Source organism: Alligator mississippiensis, chromosome 2, assembly GCF_030867095.1.
Source record: "Alligator mississippiensis isolate rAllMis1 chromosome 2, rAllMis1, whole genome shotgun sequence".
Lineage (NCBI taxonomy): Eukaryota > Metazoa > Chordata > Crocodylia > Alligatoridae > Alligator > Alligator mississippiensis.
In genome coordinates this window covers 178,946,391-178,971,044 of record NC_081825.1, presented here as the reverse complement: position 1 = coordinate 178,971,044, position 24,654 = coordinate 178,946,391, and the positions used below count along the sequence as shown (strand labels likewise).

Sequence of the window (24,654 nt, the reverse complement as noted above, 5' to 3'; positions counted from 1 at the left end):
GGCGGCGCTCTCCGCCCGCGCGGGTGCTGCTGAGCAGGCTGCGGCGGGGAGCGCGGCGACCGGACATGGGGGAACCGGAGCCGGGGCCGGGCGCGGAGGCGGGCTCCGCCGGGCGGCGCTTCACGTGGGAGCAGATCGCGGCGCGCACGGGCCGGGGGCAGCCGCCGCAGCCGCGCTGGCTGGTCATCCACAGGAAGGTCTACGACATTAGCCACTTCCACCGGCGGCACCCGGGCGGCGCCCGCGTCATCAGCCACTACGCCGGGCAGGACGCCACGGTGAGAGCCCCGGGCGCTGCCGGGGGCTGTCCCCGTGCCGGGCGGCCCTGGGTGCAGCAAGGGCAGGAGGGAGTGGGGAGCCTGCCCTCTCCCTTCGCAGGAGGAGGGGAGGTGGGCTTGTCCAGAGGGCACAGGCTTTCCCCAGCTTCCTCAGATGCTGCGACAGGACGAGCAGTCTGCAGGGTACAAAGGGAGGGAGCCTTGTGACTAGGGGAGGTGGGGGGTGGGAGGGGAGCAGTGCTGGGAGAGGCAAATGGGCAAAGCACCCGGAGGAACAAAGGGGGAGGGTCCAAACACTAGGCCAAGTAAGGTGTCCAGGTTGTAGCAGTATTGGTCTAGAGCAGGGGTGGGCAAAATGTGGCCCGCAGGCCGGATGCGGCCCGCTGCGCCATTCTATCTGGCCCGCGCGGCCCCTAAAACATTTAGAAAATTAATATTAATCTGCCCCGGCTGACTGTTGTGCAGGCCTCGATGGCTTGCCAAAACTCAGTAAGTGACCCTCCGCCTGAAATAATTGCCCGCCTCTGGAGAGGAATTGTCTGATGAAAGGTGTTTGTGCCAGAAAGCTTGCAATGAAAGAATTTTTTTTGCAAAAATCTTGTTGGTCTAATGAAAGATATCCTCTTTGTGCAAGAGCCCTGATTGCTTAGTCCAGGTAAGGGGGTGGGAATCCATAGCCCCTGTTTAAACCGTACTTAACTTCGTCCCGTTTGAGGATTATTGCTTCCTCCTGAATTTCCCATTCAAACTGGTTCTTCAGATTCTGCTCGCAGGAACAGCGTGTCTTTCCAGTCACTTTCCCCAGATCTTGTATCTTCACTCAGAGGGAGACAGCTCTGCCCGTTCTGAAGTGGCACCGATTCTTTCAGTTCTGCGCAGGTTCTTGTAGGCAGTCAGTCGTGGGTGCACTTGGTGACGCAGCCCAGTCCTGTTCAAGATCAACAGGGTGATGGTGGAATCCATTTTCTTTTGCGTACCTGGCTGCCAGTCTGAAGAAGCGGATTTGTAGAGCTGCTGTACGGCAGTGAGAATTATTGACAGTCTGTGGAGGAGCAGGGAAGCGAAGGCAACGTGTGGGTGCAAGGTCTGCAGAACGTGCACACCAGCTATGCCCAGGGATACGGTGACGGGAAGGAAGAGATGAAAGTAGTGTGATCTTTTTGTCTCAGTTCCAACAGGTAGTTTGACTGTATATTTAATTCTGGCTGTGTATCTGATATTTTGAAGCTGCAGACTGAAACAAAAAGATCATATTTTTAGTTCCAAGTGTACTGGTGAGAGGTTGGTGAAAAGGCTGCAGCAGTGAGATCCTGGGCAAGTGTCCTAATAGAAAGTTGCCAATTCTCTAGATTTGTCAAAAAAGAGGTCATCTGTAGAGATGACATTTTCTTGTTTGTCCCTTACAGGACCTTGCTGTCCCTAGTATCTTCTGTTCTTCCTGTCGGTAGGTTCCAGTCCAGCAAAGTACTTAAGCACATGCCTATCTTTAAGCATGAAGTTGGAAGGACCATTCATATGTTTAAAACTAAGCATCGTGCTTAAATGCAGTTGTAGAGTGGGTCTTTAAAGTGTATCTACTTTCTAATTTATTTGTCACATAGCACTGGAGATAGATTTGGTGTTTAAATAATCTCTGCCAGACAAGGACCAGAATCCTTGCCCTGCTGAGCTTTTGTTTCCAATTTACCCGAGGTGGTAAGAAGAATGCAATATTACGGAACAAAACATCATTGCTGGTGGCCATCTTGCTTCAAGTGAACACAGTGTCCATCGCATATAGAGGGCATCTGTTGATGCTAAGTGGACTTTAGTGCCTTAAGTTTGATTCTATTTTACTCTGTTCACATCCCAGAAAAAAAAGAACATTAGTGCACCATCATCTTGGCCTTAAGGCTATCACAGAGAGCAGCGAACAGGATGAGGACCTGTCTACCCTTTGCATTAACTGTTTTTCAGGGACTGGAGCAGGGTAGACTAGGATCACACTTAGGTGCCTAAGTCCACATAGGCACCTAATAAGGTAGGATCTGTCCCAAAATGTGTGGGACTTACTAGTTGCCGACAAATATCTACATCAGGTATTAGAGTATGGCACATATTTTTGCATCCTAAAGGTCAGCCATGTGCTGTTAAGTCTTGTGAATGAAATGTGAGAAAATTTTAACAAATATCTTAAAAAGAATCAGATCTTCTAATGGTTTGGCCCATGCTCCTGATCCAAGAAATGTGGTTTTCCTCTCTGGCTGTGTGGACAGAACATGCTTAATACAGAGTAAACTGACTCATCTTCCTAGGAAGAGTGGTGTATTCACACAGTGGTGTAAGTGACTCTACTTGAGAGTCATATTACCCCTCAGATGCTGAGGAGTTACACCTGTGTACCAGTTGTGTCTCTGCTCACCCAACCAGTGTCATCCAGAAGTAGCAAACTGGCTTCTCCACCACCTATTGACCAGGCATTCTGATATGCCTGCTGAGAGAGCAGACACTTCTTACCAAGGAAGAAATTAGGCATAAATTACTGGGTAAAATACTCAATAGAAATTGAGTTGTTTATCCATACCATGGCTCTTATTCCATTTTTGTAGGAATGAGGCAGGAGGCAATGCTTTCTTTTACACGTGGGTAGGGAGGAATTACCATTATTTCACACAGTTGTAAAATAAGGCTTAGAAAGACTAAGGCCAACATTCTTGAGGGCATAGCCTATGTTATCCATTTGTTTAAGGGTCTCCTCCAAGAGGAGCACCCAAATTTAGTGCATACTTTTGGGAGTTATAGCCCTTATTAGTTATAGATAGATTTTGGATTTTATTTTAATCACTTAAGTAATTCTTCTGTGGTTTGTGTTCGCAGAGCTGCAGCTTCCTGCCTTAGCTCCACTTAACTGCAGTGTTCTGTAACAAGGTATAATATGATGAAAAATAGTTAACACTTTGCACCTATGTACATAGTGTAAGAGCACTTTAGAACTTGTTGGTATTTTAAGTGATTTGAATGACAAAACATCAATATTTACAATGTTCAGTATTCTTTATAGGAAGTTCAAGCTATAGCAGTAGGTATAAACTGGGCGTGTTTACATGTGCCCCTGATTATGCAGTTGTTACTGTGCAGTCATTTAGCACTTGATTTAGCAGCTATTAAATCACTGTGCAGTAATTGCCAGTACTGCACAGTCCTGGTGCTGCACGGGTCATTTCTGACCCTAGTGCGTAGTAGCAATGAGCTACTGCGCAGTAGTGGCAGCATTGCGATTTGTGCCTGCCAATGCTATGTTGCCGTAGTGATGAGCTACATCACCGTAGCTTGTCGCTCTGGCGATTCAGTGGCTCATGTAGCCGTGCCCACTGAGTAGCTGATTCCAGGGGTAACATTCTCAAAGGGAAAACTAAAAGTTGTTAAGCACATTCTTGATAATGGGGCAGCTTTTCAAGGTGTTATGCCTGCTCTTGCCACATACGTTTGAACAGAGCCAGCCAGGCTATCCCTCCAAAAAAAAATACTTGAATGTGTACTATTATATTCCAATAACTTGAAAAATGCTGCATAGTTTTTTACAAAGGGCTAAATTAGTGCAAGTTATTATTGAAGGGTTGTTGTTAACTTTTTTTTAAAAACCAGGCTATTTCCTGAAAATGTTTAATCTGCTTCTTTCACAAAGGACACGTACGATCATATAACTGGAGGAATGTTGTACTTGGCAGCCCTGACTATATGTAGTCACCACCTGGTTGGTTAATTGCCCTCCTTTGGTTTCTTGGGTCTTTCACACAGGAGTACAGGGAAAGAAAAGTATTTTTGAAATAAGGAAGATGTGATTCCAAATTGCAAAATTCTGCCCATGGAGCTACTGTTTCTGAAAGTACTTGTAATTTATTTTGATAGACTACAGTTTGATTTAAAACTACTGTGCTCTTTAATATTAAACACTGACAGGGTGAGGATTAATGCTTGGGACTTGATGAATCCCAGTGCTGCACAATATGACTATAGCAGCCCAAGACAATAAGGGCACATCCTGTGCAAGATTGTAAAAACTGCATACCTTTTTAAAGCCCGGTTACCAATGAGGCACCAGGAATCTGTTTATTAAAGGGGCTACTGGTACCCAGGGCTGGGTTTATGTGGCATTAAATCCTAACCCTGGGAGCACATAACAAAAATGATACTGTATATTATTCTCTGAAGATATAGTTTGCTGAAACTGAATTGCTGACATTTTAAGCAGCTGAGCTGGAGTGAATCTTAACTCTCTGGGAAATATCGGTTTTGGAAAATCCAAATCAGCCTCCTAAAAAGCAGAAAGAAGGACAAGGAAAATAAGCAAGAGCACTTCCCCTTTAAGTGTGTAGCTTGCTGCCTTTGCTGTTAGAAATACTATGGTTCCCAGAAGGTGCATTAGAAAACCCCATCAGTCCCCCCACCCACACTCCCCTTTAAGAGTTTGCTGCTAGGTTTTACAACAGCTATTGTAATGATTGGTCAATGCTTGTGGTACCACCATCTCCTGGTCTGCCCTTGTACCACCCCCTTTTTGCCCTCTTCCAATAGGAGAATGCAAACCTAAATACGCTTCCTGCTTTCTCCCTCCCCTGTTCAGATAAGCCTGAGCAGAGATGGTGCTGTATTGCCTTCCTGATGAAATACAAGCATTTGAAAAAATGTTGCCTGGCTGAGGACCATTTAAAGGGGCAGTGCAGTCTAGGAGCACACAAAGCTGTGACAGCATATGCAGTACTGAGCAACGTGCTGGAAACAAAGGAAATGGGTGCAGGGGCAGGGATTCCCTGGAGAAGAGAACACAAAGTTAGACTGGAGGAGCCTGAGACCATGGTGATAGGGGAGACACCAAGGAAAGGAAATATGCAGTAAGAGACAAAGATGGAGACCTTGAAAAATCCTCCTGTGGGCCTGGAGACTAAGTCAAGGTGGACTGTAACCACACAGCTGTGTAAATCCTGGCTGCTTGGTTCAGGTTATAATTTGCCAGACAGGGCAGAAGGTCCCCAGATATGCCCGATGATTGACACTTTCCCACCGTGACAAAAAGTCTGATTTCTCCTGCTGAATTCTGTCAAGTAGCTATAGGGAGATGCAAACTTGTTAGCAGATCTCTGAAAAACAGGGGAGGCAAGCAGGACTATTCTGGGAAATTAGGGGAGACATGGGAATTTCTTAAGTGGGGGAGTGACATAGTCTGAAGCAGGAACCTCACCTACTGCACTACTTGCCTAGATAAGCACTTCTAATTCAGCCAGATTCAGTCTGTGCCCTCTTATTTGCCCCTATCCCTAACTCCCTATCTCCTTCAATTTAATCCCTTTCAGCTGGTGGCACATCACTTAGGCAACATCCACTGATCTGATGCCTTCTACTATAGTTGAGTCATACCAGTTTATAATTTGCAGGGAGATTACAGAAGATCCTGAGTAGCCAACCCTCTCTGCAAGAACCACAGTGATCCCTAGTGGGCAGAGGAGGAACTGAACCCTAAACTTTGCTGCCAGCTCTGAGGAGGTGTGGAAGATAGTGTGAATAGGAATAAAACCCTTGCTTAAGGAGTTTAAAGGTAAAGGGGAAAAGGAATAGGGTGTTAGAGAACCAGATATAGAAGAGGGCATGTAAGTGCATATTGTAAGGTGGAGGATACAGAGCCAGAAGAGGAAATATTGGAGACAAACTAAAGGAGGGACATGTAAGCAAACAGGAAGTGGACAATCATGAGTCAAAGACATTTGGTATGGGATTGGACTGGAAAAGGAAGGCTTCAGATTCAGAAACAGGGAATGAGGTTCTATTGGTGACATGTGCATTGATAAAGCCGGCAAGAAACCGTGGTATAGTGTTCCTCTTCAAGGTAAGCTTTTTGGCTTTGAAGAAGTCAGTAAGATCTTGGGCAGGACAAATAGAAAGGTTCAGTATGTTTCAGCCCTTGGATAGTCCTGTTGAGCTGGGGGTGTTCACACAACATCCTTGCTTGTGAATGTGTACCACAACGTGGCTTTCCTGCTTCTCTTCTTTTGTGTGAACTCCAGGATCCCTTTACAGCATTCCACCTTGATAAGGCACTGGTGAGAAAATACATGAATTCACTATTGATTGGAGAACTGGCACCAGATCAGCCCAGCTTTGAGCCCAGCAAAAATGTAAGTGTCCTAAAATCTGCACTTTGGAATAGGTTTCTGGCTAGAAGGGCACTGTGCTAATTTTTTTCATTTTCTGGCAGTTACAACTCCCAATATATCATAAATGGCAGTGGATCATGGAGGATGTGGGGACACAACACATTTAATTTGGTGTAATATGTCTTTAGACCTGTGTAAACTGTGGAGCAGACATAGCAAATATAGCCCTACTCTATGTGAGTCACCTTACTCCAGGGTAAACTCAAAATCAGTATATCATGGTGATGTATTGTGTATCCAGAGCTTGAGACAATTTCACCCTGGAGTAATTGCTTGCTTAGTGCAAACAAGTAACTACTGACTTCCCACCACCTGTTAGTAGAATATCGCCAGCTGCTACGTGCAGAGAGCTGGTTAGCTGTTTGTTTTAGACATCAGTGGGCACATCTACACAAAACATTTACTGTGGAGTAGACTAATTAGCTCCACAGTAAAACATCTCCATCTACATGTGTGGAGCTATTAGGTCAGAGTAAACTAATTGACTCTGCTATAGGTTAGTACTGCCAGATACAAGTACTATCCAATGGTGGAATTATTTACTCTGCCAAAATGCATGTGTAGATGCTGATGGGGCTGGCTGGGGCATGAGGGTGCTTCAGTGTGGGGGCTGCCTTTCAGCTAGCCCTGCACTGTAGCATCCTCGCGCTCCAGCCAGCCCCTCTGCAGCACGCTGAGCCGGGTCAGAGCAGCCCTGGGCTGGCAGGCTCGCTCCTGCCAACTGAGGCTGTACTGCCTCAGTTCAATGTGCTGTGGTGCCAGGCTCACGTGTAAATGCTGCCCTGGGAGCAATAAACTGGTGCAAACAGCACCAGAGTTTACTCAGCAACGTTAATTTCACATGTAGATGCACCCAGTATAGCTTACACTAGAGTAAAATTCTGGTGTAAAGTGTTTCGTATGTCCCAGCTGGAGTCACCTTTCCCATCTGAGGCTTCCCCTCGGTGTCATAACATCTGTCCGGGTGAGCAGGGCTTGTAGATTTTGGATTCCATATTGTGTTACAGCAGTCCCCTATGAGGAATGGAGTGCAGAACTCGTCAGCCACAGGCTCCCTTTGGGATAGAGAGAGACAGAAGTGAGAGGGAAGATCATAGCAGCTAAGGAATCCCTCTGGTGTCACAGTGAGTGTCACCTAAGGCCGGGTCCAGATGTGCAGTTTGTGGTGCCGTAAGCCTCTTTGCAGTGCCACAAACCACACATGTTGGATGTTAAACCGTGTGCCCTGCTACTAATTTGTAGCACGGAAGCAAAATTTGCTACCGGGATTTATTTCCAAGTAAAAAAAAACAACCCTGCAAAAAAAGTGGCACAAAGACACCAAAGACCATGTGCTGGGACAAACACAGAGTACTGTGGAGCTCCCACACTGAGGCACCCTGTGCCCTAGCCAGCTGCTTGGCTGGCCAGGGTGCAGTATGCCTCGAGATGGGGGAGCAGGCAGCCTTGGGTTGGCTGCTTCCCTGTCTCTGCGTGCCTCAGCGCGGAGGCTTTGTAGGTGGCTGGGGTGCAGTGTGCCTTGAGATGGGGGCTCCATATGCCTCAGCACAGGGCTCCACAACGGAGCCCCCGTACTGAGGCATATGGAGACAAGGGAGCAGTGAGCCCAGGGTTTCCTGTTCTCCCATTTCAAGGGACACTGCATCCCAACCAGCCCTGGACTGCCTGCTCCCCTGTTTTCACATGCTGCTCCCCAGCTGGCTGGAGCACAGGGTGCCTCAGTGTGGGAGCTGCCTGCCAGCTAGGCCCACACTGAGGCACCCTGTGCCCCAGCCAGCCTCCCTCTGCAGCACATGAAGCCTCAGGACAATGTCAGCTGCATGCTCCTCCTGGTGTCTGAGGGAACCACAGCTTTCCCCCACTGCTGCAGTGGCTTGTCCAGAAGTGGAGGAATTAAACATCTCCCAGGACTCTTGAGGGTACTGTGTTGCATACTGAGAGCAGATAGTGCTGTATTGTTGGTTGTCTCCACAGAAACTTCTGGTAGAGGACTTTCGTGAGCTGCGTACCACTGTTGAAAGGCTGGGACTCCTGAAGCCCAACTATCTCTTTTTTGCTCTGCATCTCTTTCACATCTTACTGATGGATATTGCTGCCTGGCTCAACCTCTGGTACTTCGGGTCATCCTTGGTGCCATTCCTTTTCTCTGCCTTGCTGCTAGGGACTGTTCAGGTAAATGGCCTAAGCCCCACAAAATAGGGAACAAACCTCTCCTCCCACAATCTCTGGAACAATTTGGTCCTCCCTGGGTGTTTTTGTCGATATCCAGGATGCTCTTTTACTACGTGATTCAGGCAAAGATAAATACTTAAATGCTGCAGGAAAGCTGGGAACAGGGATCTGGCAACTACTATATTTTTGCTTTCTCCCAGTAGGAGATGCTGAGAAGGGTGTAGGAGTTCTGGATGTGGGGAGCTGACAACTTCTCCACTCCCTGCCTCTGTTACCAGGACTCTTTGTGGGAATTAAAGTGAGGAAACTGGTTGTGAGATGTTCCTAGCCATTTTAGTCTTGTGTACCCAGCTGGAGGTGTCGTAAGAAGCGCTGGAAGCTCTGGATGTGGTGGGCTTTTAAGAATTCCAGTCCTAGTTCCTCCCAGGTTCTGGAAGAAGGGAGGAAAAATAGCCTTAGGATGATACGCACTTTCTGACTGAGTGGATTTAGAACAACTTCCTTCCCATTGCCCACCAGATACCTCTTCATTTCCTCCTCCCCACATTGCACTTCTCTGATTTCTGAGATACGCTGTGCTAGTCAGACCTTTCTTGTATTCCCACGGGAACGTGCAGTGAACTACTGCAGAGGGCACAGCAGCTGTGAAAGCCTCAGCTTTCCCTTCCATACCCAGCTGGTCCTTTTGGAATTACAGATACTCAGAGGAGGCAGCAGCAGTCATCTCTTCAAAGAACACTTTGTTGCAGAGCTCAGAGCAATCTGGAAGAGAATAAATGCCCCCTTTCTCAGTTGCATAACCTCTTTTTCATGGTGCTTATTTTCCCTGTGAAAGCAGCTACCTAAAATTCTGTAATTTCCCCAGGTCCCGGGTGGAATCTGTTGGCACTGCAATGAAAGAGCAGTATTTGGGATCACCTGTGGAGAATGGAAAGACTCCATTGCTATCAAGAGTGGGGGTGCTCTCACCTGACTGGAGGGCACAGTCAACAATGAGAGCGCACTCTTTAGAACTGAGTGTACGAGGAATGCACTCTGTTGTAGATGGACATGAAGGCTGTTTTATCAGTGACCCTTTTTGCCTTTCACAGGCCCAGGCTGGGTGGCTTCAGCATGATTTTGGGCACCTTTCTGTCTTCAGCAAATCTAAATGGAACCACGTGGTTCATAAATTTGTGATTGGCCATTTGAAGGTGAGTGTTCAGGGATGAGAATGACTGTCAGATTTTCAACAGGACTAATGAGAGGGACAGGCCCTTGGGTTTGGAAGGCATCTTGCCTGCGAGATGTGGCAAGGATTTGGACATGATGCAACTTTTGGGGAGGGATGAATAAATGATAGAAGAATTGGTTAGTTAATGGTTAGTTTGGATCCTCTTGTCTCATCTGTTTTTGCAGGGAGCGCCAGCTAGCTGGTGGAACCATCTGCACTTTCAGCACCATGCTAAACCCAACTGCTTCCGCAAGGACCCTGATGTTAACATGCACCCCTTATTTTTTGCTTTGGGAAAGACTTTGTCTGTAGAGGTGAGTCTGAGTGGTGTCTGGGGTAGAAGGAGGTGGCATTAGAAGATGTGGAGGGTTTGACTTGATCAATGGGATTCTGTCAGTGCATGTTGGACTAGGTCCAGGCTGGAATCCAAATATATCTGTAGGGTAATTCCACTGAGATCAGTGGCATTACAGGTGACCCTCGCCATTCGCGGGGGACACGTTGCTGTGATCCCCATGAATGGCGAAATCTGTGAATAGGGCACTGCATTCATGAACGCAGTCTGCGTTCATGATTGCAGTGCCCCCAGAAGCTGGGGGGAAGGGGCAGGCATGGCTCTGGCAGTGATGGCGGGAGCATGGCAGCAACGGCAGGAGCCTGGCGATGGCGGTGGGAACCTGGCAGCAGCAAGCGCAGAGCTCCGGAGGTGCTCTGCTAAGTGTTTAAAGTGTCTTTAAAATGCGGGTTTGGCATTCGTGAATATTTGAAACTGTGAATGCTGAACCCGCAAATACTGAGGGTTTCCTGTACACCCAGAAGGGCTTTGGCATTTGCAGTGTTTTTAAAAAATACTAACCCAAATGAATATCATCACCTAGTCAAATTGTCTGATTTCCATTAGAGCTGAGGAACTGAAAAAAACTAGACAGTGTATTTTTAGACTCTGATTCTGTAAGCTTAAGTACTGAGTAGTTTTAGGGGCTACTTCCATGCTTAATGGCTGCGCCTACATGAGGCGCTGACTGTGCAGTAGCTCATTACTACTGTGCAGTAGCGTTGCATGGCACAAAGCATGATGTGATGCTGCTGCACAGTACTAACAAGCTACTGCACAGTCAGCATCACCAAAAAGCCATTTGGGGACGCTACTGTGCAGTAACTCCGGTTACTGCGTGGTCATTTAGTATTTGTGTATGCCAGTACTAAACGACTGTGCAATAACACCTGCGCAGTCAGTGTCTCATGTAGAGGTGGCCAGTGTTAAGCGAATTAAAGCCAGTGGGATAACTCACATGCATAAACTTGCATAAATATATTCAGAATCACAGTCAGATCTAAATCAGGAAGTTTAGTACAAAAATCCAGATAGGATTCCACCAGCCCTCATCAAGATTATCTATTCCAAGGAACATAATGAAATTTGAATACTGCTGTATAAAGCTACGGTTTGATCTCTCTGTGCTTTTAATTTGATTTCAGTAGATTTCTGAAATGATGATTCAACCAAAGAAGTGAGTTCAAGTGATAGGTGTCATAGTTGTTGTTTGCAGTATTACTTGTGAGGAATTACACAGGTATTTTAGAGGTAAAGTGGGGCAGAGTTTTATTTAAGAAACATCTTTGCTGGAAATTGCATCTCAAATGATTTACCTTTTGGAATGTCAAAAATGAAAGAATGTATAATAATAGAGGGATAAAAACATTAAACAATTAGGGGAAGGGAGACGAAATGCTTTTAGAGGGATCTGAACTGATATGGAGGAGGAAGATACAGGAAGGCAGTTCAATGGGAAAGGAGCTGCAGAAAAGACACCTACATTAAGACTCGGAACAGACATTGCATTTGTCCTTGGACAAGTTGTGCCTGTATTTGTCCCAGAACAGAAATTTCCCAGGATTAGCATGTATATAACCTTTGATGCACAACATGCATCAACAGAAAGGTTGATGTCCATGTACACGCATGTACATAACCTTTGTTATGTACATGCATGTACATGTACATCAACTTTTCTGTTCGAGGTGTAGCGAGTGGCTGAATGCACTGCTGCCATTAATTCAATTATGCAGTCCTGGGTAACCACTCAGATGCACTTTGCAATGTCCCAGAATGAACTGTTTCTACATCTTATCCCATAATCTTTATCTTATCTTTTTAGGATTTATTTGGGACAACTGGCATTGACGTCCGAATGATTACACGCTGTCCTGAGATTAAATGATTTATCCATTTATTTATGCATTTATGAAAGGATAAATGCAATGTCTCTTTGTAGCCCAACAGTGGGAAGTCAGTGGGAGTGGCTCCAGGGCTGAGGTTTGGGTTATACATGAGGAGAGAATGCTAGAAGATGACTAGAAAGAGAGAGCCTCCAGTTTAGGGAAGCTGGAGGAAATCAATTGCAGATTTTAAGAGTTAGGAGCACTGTTCTGAATTGCCTCTGGATTTGCCTAAAGAGCTGGTGAAGTTGTATGAGGACAGAAGTGATGTGGTCTCATTTGTTTGACCAAATGACATTGAAAATCAACAGTATGTCATAGGAAAATATGTTCATCCCTGTTTCCATGGCAACAGCCTAGCATCTAGATAGTTATCTTTCTGCTTTGGAAAGTAATCTCACGTAGGCGAAGGTTTTAAACATTGCTTTATATATTAAGAGAATAATATTTTATTCAGGTTTATGCCATAGGAATTTATACAAATTATGCTCATTGACTCATGCATTTTTTCAATTCTGGCAATTGCATTCACCAGCTGTACTGAAAGGAAATAGGCCTAGATATTGCAAACAGCTGTTACCAAAAGCAAATTACTGTGGACTTCAAGGCTTTCATCATGCACATGCTTAATTTTAATCTCATAAATAGTTCCATTGTCTTCAATAGGATTATTTGCATAAAGGAAGTTAAGACGACATATAAACATTTGAATGATTGGAGCTTAGAAACAACAGGAATCGTAGGATGTACTAGACTAGTGCGTGACCACAGCATGATCAATAAGATGCACACTGAAGTGCACCAAAAATACATTCACATTTTAAGACACTGCCTGCCTTTGTATGTGGGAAGCATCTAGTGCTACTAGAAATTCATTTGCCAAAATGTCAAAGATGGATATTTTCAATTTTTGAAATCTGTTGCTGATTTATGTTTGTTTGCATTCAAAAATTCATATTGAAAAATTCCAGTCTGTGAGTAACCAGGCAGCCAAAACTAGTGGTAGAAAAACAATGTAAATAATAAAAATCTTTTGCCTGTTTTTCATCCTCCACATCTGGCTTTCATCTCATCTTTTCCATTCTATTGAAACAGCTGCTATAATTATCTGTCTCAGCTTTGACTGGCTGAAACCTTATGTCAAAGTTCTGTGAGATTTCTGTACCTCCTCCAGCTTGTGTTTATGATGTATTTTAGCTGGTTTGCAAGGTCTTTGGGGCAAGAATGGTGACTTCTGTTTGGGCATAAGGTACTCAAAATATAACATGAAAGGGGAAAAGAGGCACAGAAAAAACCTGAAAAAGGAAGACTGGAAATTAATAAATAGAAATAGTAAACGGAAGGGTTAAAGAGTGTCTAAAAAAATATTTATCTTGTGTCTCGCAGATGATTCAAGGACCGTTAGCTTAAGTGGCAAGTTTAATTTAGGAGGTTCCTGTTTTCTTACCCATATCAGGATGGTGATCTTTTCATGTATTCTTACTAGTTCTGTTTGCAGTGTAATTCTCAAAACTGATGATTATAAAATTGTTGTCCTTGCAGTGCAAGTTTGAAAAAAGTCCTGAGCAACCTTGAGAGAGTCTTAGAAGCAGTAATGTGACTAAGAAGGGACAACTGGGGTTTGCAGCCTTTGCTGGGGACGGCATAAAAATAGCTGTAGCCGATGGCTGGCTTTGCAGCTGTCACTGGCAGTGCAGCAGCAAGTGCTGTTCTGTGCACTGCCACTGCCCAGGGAGTGGAGCTGCCCTGTTATGCCTTGACTTAGGTGTTCTAGGGATATTTCTTATTACTTGCAATAATACTTTAGTTATCAAGCAAGTACATCCCACCTAACCCTTGGAGGATGGGTTAGAGCCGGGGCAGGCAATTATTTGGGCAGAGGGCTGCTTACTGAGTTTTGGCAAGCCATCGAGGGCCACATGACAGACAGCCAGGGGCAGATAAATATTAATTTTCTAAATTTTTTAGGGACCCTGCGGGCCGGATAGAATGGCCTGTTGGGCCACATCTGGTCTGTGGGATGCATTTTGCCCACCCCTGAGTTAGAGTTTCCACAGTGCTGGTGAGAGACCATGTTAGTACAAATCTTTGCTGCCTGGCTCTCTTTGCAGATGTGGGAATGATTCTGGATGTGGATATGCTTTTATGGAAGGTATCTATTCTGATCCAGGGCCCTACTGCTCTTTGGTTCATTTCAGAACCTTACTGAGCAGTCAGGAGAGCAAAATTAGGCTGGGGTTCAGTGTGATGTGGTGAGATAATGAAAAAACTTTGCTGGACTTGAATTTGGGTGGAAAGTATTTGTGTTAAGGTTTTTTTATTGTTTACTTTTTATTTCAAATATCAAAAAATGAAGATTATGAACTTAAAGTAAGCATCTGTAACTTGCAGAAGAATATTAACATGCATAAGCAAAACTATTTAAGAACCTTAATATTAAAATGAGGGAATCAAACTCCTGCTTTACACCTTATAGAGAAAGAGCACAAACAGGTTAGGAAGGAGAATCATAAACAAGAAGAAAAGAAGGGCAGGTAAAAGGGCACATGGAACAATTTCTCTGTTTGCTCAGTGGAGGGGGACAGAGTTCTGCAAGATCTTATGCCCTCTTCCTACCACGCTGCAGATATCCTGTACTATCTTAAAATTTTGTCTCCTGTCTTTATTATCTTATATTTACCAGGCTGGCATTACTTAACTTTGGCAGCACAGGGAAACCCGATGACCCAGAGTCTTGCTTGGTACTGTTGTATTATTTATTAGCAGGTGCCAGTATTTGCCAATCTGATCCTTGGGGCTCTCATTAGCTCTGCTATGTTCTGAGAAAGCAAGTGTTAAGATGAAACCTTAGCAGTGGTTATACCAGTAGTTCTCAACCTTTTTGGACTTGAAGCACCCTTCATTGGACTCAAAGCACTCTTCTATAACTTTTTTTAATTGAGTGACATCAATTTTCAACAACTCAATAAGGGATTACAGTGCTTACTTCCTTGCAGAGGAGAGAACCTCTGGGCAGGGACAAGCCTGAGTCTGTGCTTATCTCCTTAGTTTAGCTGCTTATCTCCTAATACCTCACTTATCTCCTCACACCTCATGGCATCCTTCAAAAGATCTGGCATCACACCAGGGTGCCTGGGCATATCGTTGGGTTATACGGTAATAATAAATTGCATCTGATATTAGGTGTACCTCCAGTGCCCCCTGTTGGAGCAGAACTTCTGATACATCTTATTCATATTGTAAGGGACTAGGTTAATTTGTTGTGTGAAAGAAACAGGCTAAGGAGGGTTTTTTTTAGTAGACATACTGTGTTATAAACGGGGTCAGTGGAGCAATGGGTAGGTGAGATACTAGCACAAAAGGGCAGCTGATAAAGCTCTGTCTTGGGAAAGTCTGTCTAAGCAGGCATTTCTCTCAGAAGAACTAATAGGGACATGGAAATGGACATTTTGCAGAGGGCTGGTTGGAAAAGCTTGTTTAGGTGTCTTTGCAGCTTGGATAACTTGCTATGGACCCCTTTCTTTTCACAGCTTGGGATGAAGAAGAAGAAATTCATGCCGTATAACTACCAGCACAAGTACTTCTTCATAAGTGAGTAACTCCACCTTTTTGTTTTCCTGTGGGGCCTTCATTCTGCAGTCACCAGGACCCTCTGAATTAATTCCTTGGTGATGGAATTATTTGGCTAATGTCTGCATTCTTTTTTTTTCTTTCCTTTAGTTGGACCCCCAGCCCTGGTGCCCCTCTACTTCCAGTGGTATATATTCTACTTTGCAGTGCAGCGGAAACAATGGCTGGTAAGTAGATCCCAGCATACCAGGCCCTATGGAGTCTCTACATTTATGGGCAAGGTTCAGTGAGGGGAAAGGAGAGCTATGGTGTGTAGATGATTGGAGATTGCAGCAGTGGTTTCTTGGCCAGCCAGTGCAAGATGTTACATGGTCATAGAATTTTCCGTCTTGAAGAATGATTTTGTCTTCTGTCATACAGGACCTGGCCTGGATGTTGAGCTTCTACATCCGATTCTTTTTCACCTACTTGCCCTTACTAGGGGTGAAGGGTCTCTTGGGGCTCTTTCTACTGGTCAGGTAACATTCAACCTGTAATTTCCTATAGGTACTTGAGCTTATGCCTGTTTCCTATTGATCCCTATAGTCTGTCATTCCTTAGTCCTTTAGTTCTCCTTCCTATCTCTCCATTTCCCCATATCTCCCCTCTTCTGCCCATTGTGCCTTTCTGTTATATAATAAGAGATTGTTTTGCTTGGGGCATCATCCTCTGTGGGGCCTTTTCCTGACCAGTTGGTTAGAACCTGTAGGACTGTTTTTGTCAAGTGAGGACTAATTTGGCCTAGTAAAAGTGGTTTTTACTGGGTTCTCACTGTCTTGGGCACGCATGTCGTCAGTGAGTGCTTTATGTGTTTATATGCACAGGTTCATAGAGAGTAACTGGTTTGTGTGGGTGACACAAATGAACCACATCCCAATGCACATCGATTATGATAACAATGTGGACTGGTTCTCTACTCAGGTATGATCCTTTTCTTTCCAAGGATCTGTGGTTGTAAAGGGGAATTTCTAGACCAAATGCATACTCTTTGAGATACAGGGGGATGGGGGTGGAGGGGAGAGGGGCAGTATTTAGCTCAAAGAGTATTACTAGAATTCAGTGACAGGGTAATACTAAAAAAGGACTTGTGTTTGTTCCATGAAGTGTGTGGTGGTGGGAAGGAACTGGGGCTGCATAGGAGTATTATGGAGAATACTGGAGGCTAGACCATAATGAGAAGTATTAGAAATGGTGGGAAGACGTTTTTATGGGACCGTCTTCTCATACAGGTAGTGTCTGTGTTCCCCTCTCATCATGTTCCTTCATCTTATGTCTGTTCCTTTTAGTGAGAGGTGTGAGGAAATCTCCAAAATTGAGAGGCAGGGCAGTTCTGTAATGCCAGCTCTGTGAAGAGTTGGTTAAGACAGCAGTAATCTCATATCAAGCTTGCCATTATCATCCAGACCAAGTCCCAAAGTCCTCAGGAGGAAGGTCTGTGAGTTTCATCCTAGGATGCTTATGCTCAGGGTAGAGGAGTTTGAGGATGAAGAAGATGAGAGAGGGAGTATGCTTGGAACAAACACTGTGCTCTCTTTTTATTCCCTCAGCTCCAGGCAACATGCAATGTTCAGCAGTCACTGTTCAATGATTGGTTTAGTGGGCACCTAAACTTCCAAATCGAGCACCAGTAAGTTCCAGTACTGGGGGAGGGAAGGAACCTTAAAGGGTATACATTACTATGACCGCTAGGGGAGGAAAATGGACACTGTGGCACCGTTTAACATACAGAGGTAGTTAGCTGTGTTAGTCTGAAGTCAGGCAGAAGGCAGGATAGATTTTCACCTTATAGACTAACTGAATCAGAGATGCATAAGCTTTTGTAAGCAGAAGTAAGCAACTGCTTACAATAGCCTATATATCTCTGATTCAGTTACTCTATAAGGTACAAATCTACCTTGACTTCTGCCACTTAGCACAAACATGGAAAACTTTTGGAGCAAAGAATGTGGAGGAGGAGTGGGATTAAGAGAAGGAAAAGGAACTCTGTGGTACTACTGAGTACATTCTTAGCTGGAGAGGCAAGAACCTCACAGGACACAGGAGAAAGTAGAAAGTACGACCTAGCAGTTTATAGTGGATGGACAGAGGTGAGATAGAGCACTACAGCATGCTGAGGATCACAAGGTTAAGGGGAGAATAAAGCAACTGTGACACTGGGTCTGGAAGGAGCAGTTGGAACCCTCTGGGGCACTATATGGGAGACCAGATACCAATGACACCGCCTTATTCTATCTTTGCAGCCTTTTCCCCACGATGCCTCGACACAACTACTGGAAGGTGGCTCCCTTGGTGAAGTCCATGTGTGCCAAACATGGCATTGAATACCAGTGCAAACCTCTGTTCACTGCCTTTGCAGATATTGTATAGTAGGTATCAGTCATCTGATGTTCACAAGTGAAGAGTTTCCCCTTGTTTGGAAGCAAATGATTTAGTGACATTGGGGCAGGATGGAGGTAGCAGAGGTTTAAAGCAAACAAGCTAAGTGAAACTAAAAATCAGAGAGGCAAGCACAGAAGAAGGGTAGTTAAGGAGAAAAGCCTTGATGCAGTGGAAATAGGCCTTGATGGCTTATGGGCCTGGGTATGGAATGAATCCTTTTAAATCTAGCCCTGATTTCAGTCCACCTTCACATAACATCCATAGTTTCTCCAGTAAACACTAACCACCTGCTTCCCTGTCTTTTATTAATGAGACTCCAGATCTTGTGCACTTGTTTCTGAAAATATGTTATAAAAAGAGAGGTGGAGTCCTCAACAATTTCGAGTCCGGACCTTATTTATTCATTCTACTTTATCTTTTTTTGTGACTCATTGTTTCCAAAAAATCTTATCTGACTTTCTTCTGTGCTTACCTCCCTGATTTTTAGTTTAACTTGGCTTGTTTGCTTTAACTGTCAGCACTTTGATCATTCTCTTATGACTCCACAGTGATTTCTTCATTCATTATCCTTCCTAAAAGCCATGGCCTAAGTTATTGTATGTCTGAATATCCTGTTCACTTGTGTCACAGAAGGGTATTTTAATATTTCTCCTCATTTCACTGTTCTCCCTAGATTTTCTCCTCCTTCCAGAAGTGTGCACACACTGCTGCTGGACTTCTTCATCTTGTTTTGAAACTAATTGGCCCTCTCCTCTCTCACTCAGCTCGCTGAAGGATTCGGGAGAACTCTGGCTTGATGCCTATCTGCATAAATAGGAAGCAGCAGTTCCTCACAATGGAATTACCCACCTCCACTGCATCTTACAGCGGGTATGCATGAAGACAAAGCACAGAGGGCAGGCAGCTGGCTCAGCCAGGGGTAGGGAAGTGGACAAGCTTAATTCTAGTATTGAATGTTTTCTTTTTTATTGATTTTTAATCTTGATTCTTAATCTCTCATGGTTCTCCCATTCCTCCTTTCTGGTGCTGAGTTATAGAGAGGAACAGAATGGAGAAGACTGTGCACACCAGAGAGGAGGTCTGGGAATTGAAGGCCATAGGACTGGGAATTGAAGTCCTTCCTGCTCCTGACCTTTCACTTGCTGTGGCTAAAGGAAGGAAACCTCTTAGTTAACATAGGTTATATTCAGTGTGAAAGACCCAAGGAAGTTGGGACAGTCTGAAGTTAGTGAACAGGGAAGTTTAGGAGTGGTGGAAGGAAGAGAAGGAAAAATAAAGGAGAAATGCAAGTATTTGAAAAAAGAAGAAACTGTAGGGACTATGCTTTCAAACACATTTGTGCATTTAAGCACTGCAAAGGAAGTGTCCCAACCATGGTGGAGTGGGATAGAGATGAAAGCTAAACTAGTGAGCAAGGCTCAGACTACTTCTTAGGGATGAGTGAGAGAAGAAAGACCAAAGCCATAAAGGGCACCTATACACATGCAGGAGGCTGCTCCAGTGTGCTGTTATTACAATGTGTTGGAGCAGACTCGATTAATACAGTCTTCTGGAGCATGGTAATTACCACACTCCAGCAGACTCCAGCATCATGTATATCAGCATCCCTGCGCTGAAAAATGGTGGTGGGGGTGCTTTAACTAAAGTCCATTTGATGAGCTTTAGTTAAAGTGCCCCTGCTGTCATTTTCCAGCATGGGGATGGTGATACACGTGATGCTCCAGATGCTTTAATTAGAGCAACTTTTGGAGCCACTCTAATTAAAATGCCTCCCCCCACCAGAGTACATGTATACATGCCCAAAGAGGGCATGATGGAAATTTGGGGTGTGGCCAGGCTCTTCTCCCAGAGTTAGGGTAGTGGAGGACTTGACACAATGTGTTCCAAATACTGCTATATACATGCCTTTCGTGCTGTTTTCAAGAATGTAGGAGAGTAAGCCTCTGGATCTCCAGCTCAGTTACCACAGAGGTTTTTGCAGAGGTAGTTTCGCAGAGGTAGTTTTCACAGTGTCATACTCCTACAAATGAAACTGTCAGTGGACCAATTACTGATATACCACAGAGACAAAAAATAGTGCAAATGGGTTTCTAGTTTCCTAGATTAGCTACTAAAATGCCTCCAGCAATTTAGATTAGGAAGTAAAAGTGTAATTGAGCTGTATCTATCTGAGATTTCATGCTCACTACACCTTCATAAATAGGAAGATAACTGGATTTCTTGCTCTTAAAGCACAACATGCTCCTTCAAGAGCTAAAGACAAATCTTATTTAACTATCAGGCATTTTGGTTTAGGACACCATTAGAGTGAATCTTAACATTCCAGCCAACAGAAGGCAGTGGTGCACTTGTGCACACACATACCAGTCAGTATGCTGCGGCTCTGTTTTCATTACATGAAGTGCCTCTAACACATGCTTCAACGAAGTATGTTCTTCTGTGTAACTCTGTTAAAGAGTATTATCCTTACTGCTTTTATTGGGTCCACTTACAAGACCAAATGCCACAACTGCTAAATTAAAGGTAGGACCTGTGATGCTTAAAGATGTGATTGGATAATGCACAAAACTCCTCCTTTTCTCTGCCCCAGACTATATTTGTCTCTAAGTCTCAAACTCGCTCCTTCTGGGTTTTGGGCCTAGCCTTTTCTCTTCAGCCACTACTGCTCTCACGTAGACAAGCATATGATATGAGGTGTCTCTGCACCTTCCTTGTGCTTTTCCCTCTCCCCCAACACTCACTGCTGTTGGCCAGTTTGCCTGACAACTTTTCAAATTAAGCTAACAGGTGATTTCAGATCCAGAAAGGACTAGGTAAGGAATGTGACTTCCCTTCTCTGGCTGCCACCCAAAAGGTGGAAGGCTTCAGGAGGGGCTAGTGTTCCTTCTTTCTGGACACACAGTTGTGAATAATATTCAAGTTTTGTTTGTTAATGGAAATAATCAAAGCACTATTACAGTTATGAATTCTAAGTGTTGAATAAAGGCTGTAAATTAAATTAAATCCCATGGACTTCTGTAGTTTTTGCCCCCCTCTTCTTCCCTTTTTTTCCCCCATCATCATGTTTTGGAGGCAGGAGTAAAGGGTAAGTCAAGTAACAAAACTCCCCCTCTTTCCCAGGCTGCGCTATACAAAGAGAGAAACTCATTTATGCAGAAGACAGATCTTTTGTGTGCCTGGTCTGAGATTGAATCAGGCCTCATCCCCTTTCACTCTAAATACAAGAAAGTCTACTTCAGTTATGTTCTCTCCAACATAAAGATGGAGTATCTGTATAATTTAAACAAAGTAAGCCCCATGAAAGCAAAAACTGTATACTGTACAATCCTGCTGGGTGAAGGTAAGAGAGAAAAATAACTACCATCTATTTTGTGGTCCATATTGCTTAATGTACTACTGGAAATGCTCAGTTACTACAGGGATGAGGACTGTGTAAGAATATGTAAACAGTTCTGTTCTGTTCAAGTGAAGAATTTTTAGGATAAATCTAATTTGTCCATCCCACAGCACTAAGATCTGGGCCTAGTTTTGCCCGGTGGCCTGGCTTCATTTGTTCCTTAAACAGAATCTCTCCAAACTTGGAAGGAACCCTTCATAGATATGCTCTAAGTCTGCTTGAAGTCTCCCAGCTGTGCTGACTTATGCAATTATCCACAATTTTTCTGTAGTAGCTCTCATTGTTCTGGGCTCTTCAGGTGCAGTAACATCAGGCAATACTTAGACTGTGTACACATGTTCAAATGATCTTGAAGAATTTGCCTGGGTTTGTTCTCCTGGTAGAAAAACTTACCTGGAGACACCTGAACAGACATACATGTGCTGAGCCCCTGAAAAGGAGAGCTTGCAGTGCTGATACTGCACATGTAGGGGCCCTGTGCATGCATCTCAGCATCCTCTGCAGGCTCCCTCAGTCTGCCTGGTGACAGATGACAGCAGTGCACAGGGCAGCCCTAATTGGCTGACCCAGACTGCTTAGTGTCAGCCTGTGTCTATCTGCAGCACACTGTAGGGATTATGTTCTGTTCCCTGCTTGGCTGGAGCAGTCAAGTATAGTAAGTGACGGACTGGGTACATCGACACGAGATGCTAAATGTGCAGTAGACTAATTCTACTGTGCATTGGCACAGCAGTCCAAAACCATGCTAATGTGCTAAAGTAGAATTAGGCTACTGTGCATCAGCATCACAAAAAAGTGTGTGCTGGTGCTACTGCACAGTAGCGCCAATTATGGCACATTAAGTTAGTACCTGTTATTACAGGTACTAAACTTAATGCACCGCAATTACAACATATTAACAAATGTGTAGATGCACCCACTGTCCCCTAGGTAAGAAAACAAAGCACCCTGGAGGACTGTGCTGTGGCTTCACTCAGAAGAGAACATGTACAGACATTTGCTCTCCCAGGAGAAACTTTCCTGGGAGTGATTCAACCCTGGTTATTCCTAGGTTATTTTCACCTAGAGCACCTGTTTTTTGCTCTGGGGGAAAAATTCCTAATATTTTAAACTCTACCAAGAGAAATTGAACATCTGTATGTCTGAGAGTCTTAGACGCTCAAATTACTAATTTGTATAAAGTCTCAATTTTAAAATTATTATATCTAAAAAATGCAATTTTAGAGCTGTATTGTTCCTCTCGATGGAAGTCAACTAGCACTAGGTGTCTTGGGGTATGCTATTCTGGAGAACCACAAACACCACAAGAATCAAGGCTTACCTAGAGATTTCTGCTACCATGGACACCCCAGGTCATTCTCTAGTGATTCCTGAAGAGACACTGATCTTCCAGAATCTAGAACTTCCTCTCTAAAAAATATGTTACAAGGTTTCTTTTGTGCATATCAGAAACAGTTCAAAGGTGTTTCCTGTGCTGAGTGTCTGCAGACTTTATTTCAGTTGAGTATTAGATACACAATTTTTATTTTAGCTTTAAAGGAGTTAATGCAGCTTTAATGACTAGCCTGAAATAACCACATGGTGGTAGCAGAGAGTCATAAATGAGGAAAACTACTAGCCTTAATGAAGAGCCACAGAACCAAACCTGTTTAATGGACCAGAACTTTGGCAAAAAGACTCTTTGAACTATGCATCATGTTAATATTTATTCCCTTCAACTGCTGCTTTTATGGGCAAACTTCCTTAAATATGCTGACAACATTTTGCATCAAAATAGCTCAAAATTTTGCAGCAACATGGCTTTACTGCAATAGCGCCTGTCCTCTCCCACAGCATCTTATTCATGCCATGTCAGAGAATTAAAGTTGTTACAGGGCACGTCTACCCATGCAAATGCTAAACAAACCCTGGGCAGGCATCTACATGTGCAGGAATTTGGGAGCAGATTTGCTGCTCCTGGCAGCAGTCGGCTTCTGCCCGCTAAGGCCCAGCACCAGCCCCCTGCAACAGCCAGGGGGAGCTGGAGGCTCTGGCCATAGCTGCTTGCAGCTGGCAGCCATGTTTAAAAGGCAGTGCTGTTCCCTGCTCCCTTGCACCTGCATTCTGGGCCAGAGAACCCTGCGGAGTTCTCTACCATCCTTTTGCAGCTTTGTCACCACAGCCTGTGCCCACCACCATGGCTGCTCCACCCCCAGGCCCTGGGAGAGACATCCAGCACCCCAAGCTTCTGCTGGAAAACTTGGTTGCCATGCTGCACTGCCTCACTGACTGCCGCCTGGCCCAGGTCAGTCTCAGCCCTGGCGGTCTCCCCGTGTGGCACGGCTGCCTGCCCAGGCTCACCATGCCATCTCCAGCCCCCTGCCACTGCACTGCTGCTGCCTGGACCCCATGTTGCCCAGACCCCAGCAGGGACACTGATGACATGCACCTGGATGCCACCACTGCTGCCATCCATGCTGTCCTGGAGCTCTAACAGTGCCACCTGTGGGCCCACCTGGCCAGTCACGACTGGTGGCTATACATTGTTCAGAGCATCTGGGACTATAAGCAGTGGCTGTAGTTCTTTCACATGACCCGGGCCACCTTCCAGGATCTCCTCAACCTGCTCCACCTACACCTGGAGCAGCAGGATACTACCATGCAGTGGGCCTTCCCCATGTGCACCTGGCTGGCCATCATCCTGCTCAAACTGGCCGTGCCTACCAGTCTCATTTATGCTGGCCACCTCTTCAGCATGGGCAAGGTGAGGTTGGGGAGGCTGTCCTGGAGGTTTGTGGTGCCCTCCAGTATGTGCTGGAGCACACTGTGCTGTGGGTGCACGACCTCTTGGTGGTGGTGGTGGGATTCTGTGCCCTGTGCTTTCTCCAGTGCATCAGGGCCCTGGATGGGAGCCACATCCCTGTCATCTGCCTGCCCCACAGCAACTGCCCCTACTACAGCCAGTGGGGCCTCCACTCCACTTGTGCTTAAGTCTGTCGTCAACCACCGGGTGCCTTCACCAATGTGAGTGCCAGCTGGGTGGGCAGCACCCATGACATTCAGGTCTGTGACTTCACCCTTCCAGCCCTAGTAGAGAATGGGCACTTCACGCCAGGTGGGCGCGGTGGCCATCCTGTCCCTCCTCATTGGGGACCCTACTTACCTGCTCCTCTGGCTCATGCAGCCCTATACTGGACAGCTGGAACCCCACTAGGCACA

The 24,654-nt window shown here is 45.0% G+C and overlaps 1 protein-coding gene across 2 annotated transcripts; it reads left to right on the top strand.

The window, feature by feature from the left end:
• The first annotated feature begins 17 nt into the window (after window positions 1–17).
• Window positions 18–21,062, top strand: LOC102565222 (acyl-CoA (8-3)-desaturase). Of its 2 annotated transcripts, none has more exons than XM_006274927.4 (12): window positions 18–278; window positions 6,317–6,427; window positions 8,441–8,638; window positions 9,730–9,831; window positions 10,037–10,165; window positions 15,602–15,662; window positions 15,792–15,868; window positions 16,062–16,159; window positions 16,505–16,601; window positions 17,228–17,307; window positions 17,921–18,046; window positions 18,824–21,062. In XM_006274927.4, exons 1-12 carry the CDS (start codon window positions 66–68, stop codon window positions 18,873–18,875), a joined length of 1,344 nt encoding a protein of 447 aa, XP_006274989.1. In that variant the 5' UTR covers window positions 18–65; the 3' UTR covers window positions 18,876–21,062. The 2 variants fall into 2 exon arrangements, with proteins under 2 accessions (XP_006274989.1, XP_019340784.1); XM_019485239.2 differs by lacking the exon at window positions 18–278 and adding an exon at window positions 5,831–6,138.
• The last annotated feature ends 3,592 nt before the right edge of the window (window positions 21,063–24,654 follow it).

Excerpts from the sequence above, each read along its gene's own strand:
- LOC102565222 (XM_006274927.4), top strand. The coding sequence starts at position 66 with ATGGGGGAACCGGAGCCGGGGCCGGGCGCGGAGGCGGGCTCCGCCGGG. Across the intron at positions 10,166-15,601 it reads GAAAGACTTTGTCTGTAGAG|CTTGGGATGAAGAAGAAGAA; the intron begins GTGAGTCTGAGT and ends TTCTTTTCACAG. Across the intron at positions 18,047-18,823 it reads GCCTTTGCAGATATTGTATA|CTCGCTGAAGGATTCGGGAG; the intron begins GTAGGTATCAGT and ends TCTCTCACTCAG.